The following is a 15,375-nucleotide window of genomic DNA, read 5'->3' as shown; positions in this document are numbered from 1 at the left end:
ATAAAATATGTTTAAATCAAATTTAAATCAATGTATATGGTACTTTTTCACCATCCCTCACAGATGCTGCTATCCATTCGTATAGATTTTTAGACACCTCTCTTTGAAATAGCCAAACACCATACATAAATTGGCATTTTATTCAACCGTCTGTCTTCCAATACTATTTTCCCTTTCCCTCAGTCCACATCCTCCCTTTTCCAATCCTCTCATTTTTCCTTCATTTGTTCACCGGGATTTTGATAGGCCTGGAGAGGCCGCCACCCAGGCAAAAAACCTGGCAGGATATTTTTCGTCAAAGGGTTTCATTGCATAGAAGACTTCAAATAAAATGGATTTTTACGTGTTTGTCTGCTCTTTCGTTGAGATTAAAATGTGATTTATACCTCCCGGTTTTTACGGATCACGAGATACAAGTTGTTGACTGCTTCATAAAAAATAAATTGCGCATGCGCATTCGACTGTCAACAAAGTTTTAAAAGCTTAGTAAAGATCGATTAAGAAATTAAGAAATTCGATAGCAGCATATCAAAAAGTAAACTTATTGTATAATTTTCACGCAAAATTAGAGAAATATCTTCTCTTTTTATTCTCCATAAAAAAACACATAACTCACTATATTTGTATGTTCGAATTTCCCTGATTGAAGTCAACTAAATATGAAGTCATGTCCGAAATTTGATCGTTTTGTCACATATGATATATGAGCATCAGACCATGTTGCAATAATCTGTTCCTCTTTCAGATTGTATGATTTAAGATTTATGAAATACATTTCCGAAAAACCTACTTGATAAATTAGTCCACCTAAATGGCCATCAACGGGTCTTTTGACGATTTTTTTAATATGGCAGACTCGTGACGTCCACCATCCCAGCAAAAAGTAGCAAGCAGTCCTTGCGCAGAGAATCCCTGCGGCCACAATTTTGAAATTATCTCTGTTATAAATTCAAATTTCTACGAAAATATTGTTGCCTACTATTAAACACATATCATACATGTGATAACGTCCCGGACGTCCGGGATTGTCCCGGAAATCGTATCTCTGTCACGGAGTCACGGAGGGTGCATGTTTGTCCCGGAAAGTCATAAAAAAAAAACGAAAAAAAAAATCTCGGAATCGGAATTGATTATCTTAATTTTACCAATGTAAGTCAGCTATTTTGCCTGTCCGGGACACTGGTCGTAAAACACAGGACATGTTGACACTAATCTGTTAATTGGTACGTGTGTCGTCGAGGTCATCGTCAATCTCCCGATAATTGATCTATCGGCCTATTGTTGTGCTTAACAAGTGGTGGAGGGTTCTTGTTTACAAATTCATTGTTTTCATATGGAATTGTTTGGTCTTATGAATGATAGCTTTTAATTGATGAATTGATATTTTTCACACATTTTACCGACAAACGAGCATGAAGGTAAGTTCAAAGAAAGTGACAAAATGAGTAAAAAAAAAAAATTAAAACACGGAAAACATCCCATATTCCTTTCAAATTTCAAAGTCGATAGTTATACTTTAAACAACTTGCGCGTTCATAAGGAATTTTAGTGTTTTTAACTTTTTTTCGAACTATCGTGTGTATTTTTAGGCCGAAATAAAACTGACGATATGGGGTTTACAGGTGGTTATATAGAGTGCTTTAATCACGTGACCATGGTAAGTCATGTGATCGCTTTATACAGCCGATTGTTGACACGTCTCTATCAAAATTATATGCATCTCCAAACGGGAAAAAAGCTCATCGACTGGAAAATCTTCTTTATCGTCTGGAAAATATTGTGTGTCATAAATTGCAAACGTTTTAAATGTGATGAAAAAATAAATGTTTTGTAACGCATGTTCTCAAAAGCGCGGGAAAACAGGTGCCCGTATAGTTGTTTATTTCCTGTTTTGATGAAACCGAAAGTAGACTGCATGATTTATCCTCCTGGTTAGCACTTCATTTAAAACCTGGGAAAATATCTGGTGGTTTTATTTTTTCAAGAAAATGCAGAAAAAAAAACAACCATGTCAAGTAAAAAATATCTCTTGGCAGTCAAAATAGGTACATTTTCCCGACGTTAAAAACGACTAAAATAGCCCCAGATATGCTCTAGAATGCACCACAGACGTTCCCCATTTAAAAAAATTTCCAGGGGGGCATGCCCCCGGACCCCCCTAGTGTGCGTTGACATTACGACGAGTGTCCCGGAATCGACCCAAGAAATTATCACATGTATGACATATTAAGTTATGTCAGTATGCCCAAAAAACATGTTTAGTTATCATAAAACACAAGTGTCCATTGTTTATCAAGTATCCCTCCATCGTTTATCAAGTATCCCCGATATCGGTAAATCTGGGACAAATATGACTGGTCGTGTACATGTATAACGGTATTCGTGACCCATTAAATATATTAATTTGAAAATAACGACTCTAATGACAAATTAAATCCAGTTCATATCACTGTCGGATAAAAATTGAACAACTTTGTCATTATTATTCAACATCAATGCATATTATTACAGTATATCATTTCGCCCGTTGTTAAATGGTAGAGAGTTGTAGCGTTACAGGGATACATAAGAAATGTCAAAATAATAAAAAAAAGTATCCCTGATCGCTCATTATTGTAGCTACTTGATAAATGTATCCTGTCACTTACCCTGTTTATTGACGAATGCGGGTCAAAAGGCCCACTTCCAGAAAGGCCCTGTACCAGAAAGGCCCAGTTTTATGTTTTATCTTTGATAACTGTCGTTATCTTAGATATATAGAAGTGAATATTTATTAAAAATGGCATAATGTCTTAAATAATCTTTTAAATCATTTCAGGAATTCAGAATTGCACCATTTTCAGTGGGTACAGAAAAAATTAAACAGCGTGACATTAACATTTTTTTATTGACAGACATAATAATACATTTTTCACAAGGTTAATGTGTTTAACAATGTAATAATGTATCAGGATTGCTGACTGAGAGATGTGGCAGCAAATCTCTTACGCAGACGATATACATCTCCAATCCTTCCAAGGTATTCAGAAGTCCTCATGTCTCCATTCAAGTACTCGTCTGCGAGCGTCCTTATGGTGTTGTCTTGAAGCTGACAACGGACGTTGCCTCTTCTCTGCAAGTGTTTCCTTTGATTTAAAAGTAGGCCTTTCTGGACCAGGCCTTTCTGGACCGGGCCTTTCTGGTACTGGGCCTTTTCGCCCCGACTCCTTATTGACGCACCTTGGTTGCAACTCAGTGACTGTGTCCTCATAACCTGCTCGGCATACTTTTAGCTACAATAATGAGCATCCACTGCCATTCATGGATGCATTTTTATCACTTTAACTTTTGTTATCTTTAATGTATCTCTGTCTGAATCTGCTTAGTACAAATATCATCAAAAGACTCAATGACGTCCATCTAGGTGGACTAAGCCTACTTCCAGAGGCGGGTTTGATTGTAAAGCTATTCCTGATTATCTTATTGCCAGAATATTTTATCATTAGGCCAAAAAAATTTTTTAGGTCGGCGCATTTTTATAGGTGGGGTCGGGTTACCCAAAACGGACATTTTTTTTTTTAGGCCTTAGCATTTGTTCAGAATGATTGACATTATCATCTCAGACATGTCCTGACTCCAACATAAACTCATGTGCATATCTTCTGTTAATGTTAAATCCCTCACAGGAAAATTTGAATTTTCTGGATTTTAACTAGTAACTCTGTAAACAAATATACCAAATTTCCCAGTAATACCTAGTGCCTCGCTAGAAAGTTATAATTGGTACTATTTTTTAATAATTGTTGTTATTTTTATTATGACAAGGCTTGAACCTGTGACCTCCTGTAAATGCTTTACGATTCCGATATATGTTAAATCCATTTATTATTTAAGTCAATTACTTTGACAAGAACGGTCACTAGTTGTGTTATTTTTTGAGTGCCACTGAGTCTTAAATATTTCAGATTATAGTAATTATTTCTATGACTTTGTCTTGTCTGTGTTGTTAACTCGTTTTTGTCTCTAGTTCATTGTTGTTTGGGACATTGCCTTGCTGCTATAAACAGGGTTCATCTTGAATTTTTGAGAACTTGGATTGTCCCTGTAGTTTTCATTGTATTATTGTATGTTGTAAATACAATTGGTTTTCTTCTAGACGTGCACTGTGCAGACAGATGGGCTAGATGGCTTGTGGCAGTGAAACCTCAGTGCAGTCAGCTTTAGTAAATTTCCTGAAGCAGCACACACTTGAAGATCATGTGAGGTACATTGAAGGAACATATTATACAAAATACAATAATTGCATATGCAGTACACATAAATCTGTATTTTGAATACATTTTCTTCATATACATTACTTGGTTTAAAAAACAATGTTAATATACAAAAATCATGGTTGTGTTCTAGTCTGTTCTTACTTAAAACTTTATAAAATGTAGTTTATAGTAAAAAAGATAATGTATTGTATTTATAAATAATTTGCATCACTTCTGGTTTAGCAGTTCCCATAGTATCACTTTAAACTAGGAGCATCCAAAGTTTAAACAGACAAAATAGTCTTATCAGTTATCAGTGATAGAATGTATCCCTCCTGCTATTTTGACCTCAGCTGGAGTACTGAGACGGAAGAGTACTGGTTTGCTTTTTGTGGCCACGAAAATACTGGAAGGTGTGTGTGTGTGTTTGCATTTATTTATCGTCGCCACCAGTTGCCCATAAGTGCATTAGTGATTTTAGGTTTTGGAGGATAGTGCAAGATACAGAAGCACTGTTGGAAGCATCCCTGGTTCTTTAACATGCCGGCTTAACCACCGTACACAGGACCTTGGTTTAAAATCTCAACTGAAAGACTGTAACTCCTGGGACCATTCTCAATAACATTCTTATCCTTTTCCTTAGACATGCCTCAGTGATTCCATTCAGTCCATTGGCCAGTTATTTTAATGGTCCAATCAAAACACTTGGATTCTAATCTTAAAATTATAAGCTAAGGTGGTTATTAAATATGTACAGCCCCTGGTGGAGATGGAACTAACAACCTCTTGGGTGAGTATACAACTAGATAACCCTCATTGTTATTTTATTTCTGATTGCCAGTGATGTTGATGAGATAGTACTGAGCTATGTGCTGAGTATTCTGGAGGACCTAGGAGATGGAGAGAGTCCGGAGGAGGATATTGACGTGGACCAGTTCATAGAGGTCATGGATGCATACATTCCAGGCTTCGGAGAAATAGACAGGTGGGAGAACATATAGTGTGTTTTTTTAACATATAGTTTTAATTATTTGTCAAGGTTATTATTTTTTCAATATTTTTTTTTCATGAGAATGTGCAGTGACTTTGATTGTATCTCTATACATAGCATCTTTAATTGATAGTGTTGTTTCAATGAGCAATAATAATGCAAAAAAACCCAGAAAGGTCTATAATTGGCATCTATTAAAAGTTATTTTACCATAAACGATAATTGTAAATATAAACTCCATGATGAGTTTACACTGTTGATCAGTTTTCAATCTCTCATAATTAATGTAAAAAATGGTATCCAATTATTAAAAATTGTGTTGGATTACCATTAGCCATTTGTTTGTTTAGTTTACTGCAATGTATTGAAGGAATCTAATAGGTTTGAGTCCCAAAGACCTATTTCTGGAAACAAAATTGTTTTCTTTATTACATTTCAAGTTGATAAACTTGATTTTTTGATGTTTGTTTCAAATGCAGGTTATACTAAATGAATGTAAAGTTGATTTACCACGCTTTTCCTAGATATTTCATCTCCACGACTTGCTTGCTTTTGACCAGTAGACATGTGACTATGGCATATCAATAAGCTGTAACTGTTAGTTCAGCTTATTAAATTATGGTATTTGTGTAAATAATAAATATCATTGAGAAATAAATTATCAAAAGATATCAAAAATAAAATGCAAAAGAAAAGCTCCTATTCACTGTATTCCTTTCTCTGTTTCAGTGTTAAAGTCTGTGAGTGGATGTTTGAGCTGGCCTCAGCTTTAAAAGAGGGTAAGGTGGATTTGTTTTCTTAAATTAATGGAATCAAAATGGTCTTACGTTTTTTTGTGAATTTATATATGTATTATACAAGATAAGAAATGTTACATGTACATGCATATTCTTTATGTACAATTCAATGCATTCCATATCTTTTCATCTTTACTTTTATGCTTTAATTGATATATTTATTGTTTTAAAAAAATGTTCCATTTTATATGTTGGATTACTGTTAACTAATGTTAATATATTGAATGTTCATTAGCAATAAGAAATTCCATGTTTCTCTTGCAGGTAGCTCTGGGGCATCAGATGAGCCCACATTCCCAGCTTTGAACCCAGACTTGATCTTTGGGGCCTGCAAGATAGAGCCTGACACCAGAGCACAGGCAAGGGTCCGCAACCAGAACTCTACAGGGGACAGTGACAGGGTGAATGATGGATTTTATTGATTGGTTGGACTGCGGATGATGGATTTGATTTAATTATTGCAGATGATGAATTTCTTTGATTGATTACACGCAAATGATTTTCTTGATTGGTTATACTAAATATAATGGAATTGGTTGATTAATTTAACTGTGATGTGGATAATGGATTTGGTTGATAAGTCCCGCTGCAGATGATGGATACAGTTGATTTGTTTGACCCAATTATTATCTATCTATTTAAAATTTGTTTAAATAGATTCTAGTACAACATTTATGTTGCATACTCGTACATGCAGCTTGATAACTTATATGGATGTTTGAAAAGTGAAAAGCATTATGAGAGCATTTTGTTTAGAAGAACAGACTTGAACATTAAACACTAAATGTATTCAGCCATAAACAGCTGGCACTGACAAGGGCATATTTTCCTTCAGTGCGTGTTACAGAGCTAGTAAAGCCAATCCGACAGACGATTTGAAGATGGATTATACTTAAAGATAATACATAAAGATTTGCTTCAACTGATGAGACGTTTCTCCTTCTCATATGTGTTACATTTACTTACAAACCTGCATCTGTCTTGCATTGTTGGTTTTAATGGTCACCAATCCTGAAAAAAAAAATCGAATTTTAACCAACTCTGTCTTATTCTGCCAACAGAACATGTTGTCGGATGTATAACAATCAAGGTATCTTTGAAGTCAGCTTTGAACAATGATGTGGTAAATCTCACGATAAAATATTTACATTGTTTGTGTTTGTTTCAGAGCTGCTCAGAGTCGTCACAAGAGGAGGTTGACAGCGTTCTAGACACACTGGTGGAGATGTTTCCTGGCACGCTGCGACTCGAGCTGGATCACTGCCTACAGGGGGCACAGGGCGACGTGGAGGCCGCTGTACAGCTCGTGCTTTACAGACAGGAGGCCGGGCTTGCAATCACACAAGATAAACAGGTCGGTTTCATCCATGTTACAATAAAAGAACTTGATATTACAAGTTTAAATGCCCATGTCACTACCTGTATTTCAGATTTGCTCTAAAAACTGTACAGGGTTTTCAGTAAGTTTTGGTTAAACCATTCGAATGGAAAATTAACCAGCCAGGGATCCTGGAAATGTTTGATTTATAAGGGCATTTAAAACACATTTTTGTGCTAAAATTTTACACAATATACTCCTTATTATCACTTTAATACAGTGGATACAAGTTTTTCTGTATGAATAAAACCAACATTTAACTATTGAAGTGGTAGCTTACAATTATATCCTACAAATTTGCCAAGTAAACACATTTGTTATGTTAAGAAGGGCCAGTATGAAATAACCACCCAAATGCCATTTGAACTGTCCATTTCTGCTTATAGAATTTGCATGGTGCATGACTTGGGAGCTTGTACTATGACCACTTGTTATATTATGTATAATAATATAATTCATCAGTTTTACTTGAAAAATGAAAAAAATGTATATTTCTATTCTAGGCAAAACAGAAGAAATCTAAAGCCATTACACCCTTAGATGACAAAAAAGCAAAGGAAAAACTTATGGAAAGGTATTATTTATTCATGTATGATACATATGCCACATGTTTATGTATAAAAATGATAATGGTATTTTCTTGTATGTATATAAATATGTAAATTTATGACTAAACTATAAATAATAATGTTAACTAATAATACATGTGTTTGATTTTGGCACCCTGTAACTGAGGAAAATGTGATTGGGTAAATCACAATATTCATGCTTCTGTTCATTTTTTTTTTACCGAAACTTACCTTGGTTAAGATGAAGTTTGATTTAGATTCTTTGAGTGAAGAATTGAGGAGAGCTAAACTGCCATACCCTCCCACCCATAGTATGTTTGATATAGAGAAATCACATTCAAACTTTTGTTGATGAAAGTAAGCAAAAACAATTTAAGAAACTGATCTGTGCATGCCCACTGTATCTCTGTTAAGCTCGCCCTCAATTACTTACTTAAAGAATTGAAATCAAACTTCATCTTAACAAAGATACATGTAAATTTCCTTAAACTTAAGCACTTAATCCGACTGCATTAAATATTGTAACCATCATATTATTGTTTCTGATCATAACTTTTAAGGGGGTGCATCATCTTTACAAGATTTTAGTTTTACATAACCTAAAATAGAAGAAATTTGCTAAAAAATTACTTTTTTTCCATTTCTACAAAATGAGCAAATTTTACGCTTGTAACTAAACTTCTTGTCATGTAATGGTTCCAACATTCTGTATAAACTATTTTGATATAGCTGATTTTTTAATGCAGGTATGGCTTTATAGACGTGGATGAAGACAAAAGGCAACACAAACCATCTGCTCCAAAGACAGTAAGTCATAGCTTATAAAGGAATTCTTGAAATAGCAAAATGATGCACACTATCAAGTTTGTGCTACAGCATAACAAAAAGATACATAATTACTTGAAGTAACATTTTGGACACTATTGATTGTCAGGCATAACATTGTCAGCGGCGATTTATCGAATATACTCTATAATCATTTCATCACTACTTTGTCTGGTGGCGCAGGTATCATAGGATAACCTTATCTCCAATCAGTAATGACTGTCTGTAAAGTCAAACTTGGTGTGCACATTGCTGATGGTCAGTTAATGGCCCATGTTGATTTTGGGTTAAAGGTTAACGTGACCTTACTACTGGTAGTTAAAACATTGGAGATCTGGACAAGGCTATTTGCACAGTTATAGTTTCTAAATGTAAAATTGTTTATCTATACAGGAATGCCAATTTTATTCTTTTCAGCTGATTTCCTGCTTTTTGGCCTCAAAACTTTGAAATTAAAAATGTTGCCTTGAACCTGATCTATACAAAAAAAAGTGTCCACATATCCACATATTTTGTACTGGTTCCCTCTTTTTTTACAAATTTGTGTTGGCATCCCTGTCTTTGTAAGGTGCATGTAAATCTCCTCTATAAATGGAACACAATATTTGACAGTTAATACATATTGGTACTAAATTACTTATACCGTAAATGACTGGGTATAAGACGATAGGGGGTTTTAGACGCAGGAAAAAGTCCAAGAAAAAACTTTTAATCTATGTTTTTGGTTAAAAGACGCATAGAAAAGATGTCAAATCGTCTGGCATTTTCGGCCACCATGTTTGTTGACAGTGACAAAAAAGTTTTTTTTTTCGTGAAAATGGCGACAGTTATCTTTAAAACCATACAATGATAAACTGTCGAGAATGAAAAGTTAAGTGATGCAAAAACCTTATATTGTACGGGTTTGTTCTCAAAATGTCAACACCTTCAGAAAAGAATAAAGAATGTGACAAAGTGCGAAAAAACAAGACCATTATCGCAACAGTTTGTAGTATTGGTATGTTAAACAGGTTAAAGGCAGTCGAGTTTTTCACACCTTCTTGTACAACTGACAAAAAATATTTTGACAGTGCCCAACTTTGCTTTTTTATATGCAAGTTTAATTATTGTTCAATTTAATTTATTATTCAAAATAATATTTAATAACTTTAATCGAAAAATATTTTTGTTTAAATTATAAACGTCTTACGATATACTGTATCCCGATCTTCAACTGCCGTTTTAACTCGTATATACTCGATCAATATGACGTGAGTAACATCCCTTTCTTCATAAATCTAAACAAACTCTCGGCTTGAAATCGACTTCAGAAAAAAAGTTAAAAAAATTGTTACTGGGCATTATACGCAGGCATTTTTTTGCATCGAAATCCGAGGGAAAAAAGGGCGTCTAATACCCAGTCATTAACGGTAAATATTTATTATAAAACCAGTATGTAATGTACATTTCAGGAGTCCAAGAAGCTTGTACGTTACCTTGACAGCCAGGTTGTGAACACCAAAGGTCAGAAGTTCACTGAGATTAAAAAAGATGACTCAGAGGAGATGAAAAAGACATACATCAACCTTAAACCTGCCAAGAAATACAGATTTCACTAGTTTTTATGGCGTTTTTGCTATATTTATGATAATTTTTATGATAATGACATTTTGTGATATTCAGATTAGGGTTCAGAATGTTCGAATGTGTAGTTTTGTCCATTATTATGTTGTAGAACAATGATATCTGTGAAAAAATAATCTGATTGTTTATTTTTATTTTTTTGTATCTTAGGGTGGATATTTGTGAAGAAGTTGCGATGAAAAGATAATCTGATTGTTTAATGTTATTTTTTTTTATATCCTAGAGTAGATATTTGTGAACAAGATACACCAACAATCTGATTGTTTTATTTTTTTATATCTTAGGGTATAGATGATTCTGTTGTTATTTTTTTACATTTAGAAATTGTGACAAAAAGGGTGTCACTTTAACCTTGTCATTTTTAAAAGTAGAAAAAGCAACTGTTATATCATGTGTGATGTAAGATCACACATCAACACCAAAACATTGTTAGTGTTTTTTTGCGGATGCAAATGGGATTGCAACAAAGATACAATCTTTAGACAGCCTTTGATGATAACAACTCCCAAATTACCATTAGAATAAAACCTACACTATAAACCAATAAAATTGCAGATAGGCAATCATTATATACTAGACCTAATTGTTAATTTTTTTCACCTTTTGCGGGTGTTTAAAGGTCCGCCTACTGCCACTCTGTGTCAGAATTTGCATTGTCAATGTATCAGCCAATGAGGTTGTATTCTTAGTCAGTTTAATGACATGAAGCTTCAAGTAATTGCTAGTGATTAAGAATGGTTCATTCGCTTCGCTCGCTCCACCCATTCTTATTCATTTAGAATTTACTTCATGTCATCTAATTATTACTTAAGTCATATATTAGTTTTAGTTAGTTAGTTATAAAAGCATTCTAAAGATTTTTCTCAAATGAGAGTTTATATATTATATTAATTTGTGTATTGTTTCAATTGACAGCACAATGTAGAAACGAAAGATATCATATTATAAATTATATAATAATGTTGAAATGCTCTGGTATGCAGCCATATTCTTGTAGACCAATTGAACAAAATTACAGCCACAATCTATAAATAGTTTGATAAGCCTTTTGACTGACCTAAGAAATACTCTCAACCTGACCCAACTCAATAACCAACTTTAGATTGATCTTAAGTTTTAGATTAGAATTTAAGTGTTTTGATTGGCCGGTATATAGCTGACCAATAGGCTTAATGGAAACACAGGCATATCCAAGGATAAAGATAAGATCAATATTGAATTCTACCTCTTGGCTTTTTTCTTTCTTTCATTTTTCATTATGGTGTTAAGGGGTTAGGGAGTAAATAAATCAAAACTATCTACACCTACCTTCCCTTTAAAATGTGGGTTGGTAAGGCCAAATAATTTATTCATTATAGCCCAATGAAATTTCTTCCAATCTTGTTTTTTTATGAAAATAAAACCAACTTGTGTTCAAAATCATGTCATTAAAGAAGTACTTGAAGTTATCAAAGAAGAGCTTTACATTATCATGTCCATTGTATACAGATGTACATCATGTCATTAAAGAAGTACTTGAAAAAAGAGCTTTACATTATCATGTCCATTGTATACAGATGTACATCATGTCATTAAAGAAGTACTTGAAGTTATCAAAGAAGAGCTTGAAGTTATCAAAGAAGAGCTTTACATTATCATGTCCATTGTATACAGATGTACATCATGTCATTAAAGAAGTACTTGAAGTTATCAAAGAAGTACTTGAAGTTATCAAAGAAGAGCTTTACATTATCATGTCCATTGTATACAGATGTACATCATGTCATTAAAGAAGTACTTGAAAAAAGAGCTTTACATTATCATGTCCATTGTATACAAATATACATCATGTTATTAAAGAAGAGCTTGAAGTTATTATGTCCAGTGTATACAGATGTACATGATGTCATTTAAAAAGTTCTTGAAATTATCATGTCCATTGTATACAGATGTATGTCATGTCATTTAAGAAATACTTACTAAGTTATGTTCACTGTATACAGATGTACAACATGCCATTAAAGAAGTACATGAAGTTAACATGTCCATTGTATACAGATGTACATCATTAAAAAAGAGTCTAACATTATCATGTTCATGATGTTTATAGTTAAAAATCAGGTCAAAGAAGTACATAACGTTATCATGTCAGTTGTACGTACTGTATATGCTTACTGTTGTGTACATGTCTTTTTAGGCTTACAGTATATTTTACATTTATATTATTTTTTTGGTTTTATTGATTACTGTCGCTGCAGTCACTGTAAATGCCAAGTAATGTTTTATATTTCTTAATAAATGAAAGCAAAATGTTCATTTACTGTGTCTTTATCGTCATGAATATGGTTGAAATTAGCAATACGACACAAACCCTGCACTTGTAAAATGCATTATAGGCTTGCTAAAAATATTTGATGCTAATAAGCACGAGTGTTAAACATCCAAGTCTAATTTCGATGACTTTGGATTTGTGAAAAAAAGTTTTTGCTTGACATATCAAAGATGTGGATTTTTATAGTCATGCATGTTTGTTTTACTGTTGCAGTTTGGTAAGTTTTGCACACATACCTCAGTGACCACACATAGGTGCTGATAAGCCCAATGGTAAAGCAAGCAATGGAAGCGGATTTCAGGTTCATTTTTTTCTGACAATCTAGGGGCATAACTCGACAAATATAAAAATCCACAATCATGGGCTCGCTACATAAAGGATGCGAAACTTCACCGGTAATTTATGTACCAAGTTTCATATAAATATCTTAAGTTTTTGAGCTTTGGCCGATGTTAGAGATTTTTGAATGATAAAAATATCTCATCACTTTTGTTCAGACACACCCCCCTCCCCAAGCTGAAATAATGACTTTTTCTGATATGATCATGTCTTTTATAAAAAGATGTTATAAATGTAATAAATAATTTATTAAAATTATCATAAACTTCTCAGTAGCTTCCAAATGGCATGGGCAAACAACGGGAAAGATTCTGTCAAGTGTAGCAAGGAGTCCTCAAGCCTTTGAGTGACCAGTTCTCTCACACTACTGTCCATCTGGCTGACCACGCTGGTAATCAGAGCATGCTGGCAGGCAGAGAAAATGTAGTACATATTGTTAAACTTGAAAGGGTCAAGGGAGGCTTCCCCACGGGCCACCAGGCGAAGGTGCTGGGAGAAGGTGTAGATGCACTCACAGAGGTGCCGGACTACAAGGGGCTGGGTGTGGGGGCTGGAACCCATCTCTGACAGAAGGTCCACTATGTTGTGGTTTGCATCACTCTGGAATAAAAATAAGTGTTTAAAATAGTTTTATGTTGAATCATCAAGTGAACAGTTTCAACAAAAAAATCCTAAATAAGAAAAAACTACTTTGTATAAAATTTCAACTATGTTAACACAGAAAAGAACTAATATGTTCAATAAATATATAAAATATTACACTAACTCTTTCTAACTGGTTGTAATGAATGGAAATCTTTAGTTATAGAATTTCATTTTGTCTCTATTTAGTTCAAAATTGAAATTTAGTAAATATCATTTCATTTTGGAAAAAATGTTTTTAAGTAGTTGAATTTTGAACAAAAATATATAATACTTAAGTGATGGTATCAATAATCATTTTGGCAAAAAGGGGAACAAACCTTTCATTCAACAAACTTTCGGACATATTCATGACTGGCACTATATTATTACAATTGTTAAATGTTACAGGTAAATGCTCCAAAAACAAAAGAGAAATAAAAGAATCTTTTTACCTGGGCAGGGGAAAAATCTTTACATTTTAGGAGGGGAATGAGGCCGAATTTCATCCCCAAAAAAATCCTAAAAACAATGTATGCCTACCCTGAAATTTCTGCCATCAAGTATTTTCGATATCAAGCATGAGGTCAGATCTGACATTCTCTCAAGCAACTGCATTCTGAGATCATCATTTACACCTTGAATCAACGTCAACACACATTTAAGGCAGTGTTTCTGTACATTCCAGTTGTATTCACCTTTGCCTAACTGCCTACTTAACAAGTGTAAACTATGTATAAGACTGTCTTTTAAAACATCTGATGAAAACTTATCAGCACTGCCTAATGAGAGAGCCGAGGAAGAACCCTTAAGCTGGATCAAATGATGAAGGAACTCTGTGTGTCTGTTGAGACTTTTTGCTGCTGCTGTTGCTGATGATGACAATGATGGTTCTTGAGAAGGAGGGGTTGGCTGTGTCTCGATAACTGTGTTATCATTGCTTCCTGAGAGAGGTGGAGTGGGATGTGGCATGGTTACTGTGTTATCATTGCTTCCTGATGGAGGCGGGGTGAAAAACAGTGGCTGGCTGCCTGATGTCACTGAATCTGTAATGATAAAGAATAAAATCTATCATCATATGTATAATGAATATTAAGTAATTGAAATTCACACCCAGATCAAAGGCAAAAATGTTTTCCAGCAAGTAGAACATTTCAATATTACTATGTTAATATAGAGTTGGGCTTGTTTTATTTTTGGCATTGACTATGAATCTATAAATTTGGGCTAGTGCTTGAAAATCTCAAAAATACTTTTTCTGTATAGCATTAAGTTGTTTTAACTCAATAAATGTTATCAAAATTAAAAAAAACTCCCAAGTGGCTATGTTGCTCTCTCTGTGGAAAAACAGAGTCACGAATTCTGACTGACTTCACATTAAAGCTGCACCGCTCATTAAAGAAATTATGAACTTGCCAAAATTGAATTGGCTATCAGATGTTTGCTGTTGGTTTTTCTGAATTACAAGCTGCTGCCTCAGATGCAATATTTCTGACTCCGCCTCCCGACATCTTTGCTGCCACTGCAGCTGACCTCGTTGAAAGCCCTCAGCCAGCTGTCGAGTATACGCCTCACCGGTCAACCCTCCTGGTTTATGTCGCAGAATGGCCATTGCTACGGCAATTCTCATCTTTGTATCATTTCCTAGTGTAGACATAATTTAATCAACATCATTATAGAATAAAC

General features: G+C 34.1%; 1 protein-coding gene across 2 annotated transcripts; it reads left to right on the top strand.

Annotated features, from left to right (window-relative positions):
- Positions 1-451: 451 nt before the first annotated feature.
- On the top strand, positions 452-12,713 carry LOC128238394 (CUE domain-containing protein 2-like). 2 transcript variants are annotated; one of them, XM_052954284.1, is made up of 10 exons: positions 479-535; positions 2,952-3,019; positions 4,136-4,243; positions 5,077-5,220; positions 5,956-6,005; positions 6,288-6,424; positions 7,192-7,377; positions 7,905-7,975; positions 8,717-8,777; positions 10,247-12,713. In XM_052954284.1, the coding sequence occupies exons 3-10, from the start codon at positions 4,164-4,166 to the stop codon at positions 10,391-10,393; spliced, it is 876 nt and encodes a 291-aa protein (XP_052810244.1). In that variant the 5' UTR covers positions 479-535; positions 2,952-3,019; positions 4,136-4,163; the 3' UTR covers positions 10,394-12,713. The 2 variants fall into 2 exon arrangements, with proteins under 2 accessions (XP_052810243.1, XP_052810244.1); XM_052954283.1 differs by lacking the exon at positions 2,952-3,019 and having other exon boundaries at positions 452-535.
- The last annotated feature ends 2,662 nt before the right edge of the window (positions 12,714-15,375 follow it).

This window comes from Mya arenaria, chromosome 6, assembly GCF_026914265.1.
Source record: "Mya arenaria isolate MELC-2E11 chromosome 6, ASM2691426v1".
Lineage (NCBI taxonomy): Eukaryota > Metazoa > Mollusca > Bivalvia > Myida > Myidae > Mya > Mya arenaria.
The sequence above is the reverse complement of the archived record's forward strand: the minus strand, read 5'-3'. Positions and strand labels throughout refer to the sequence as shown.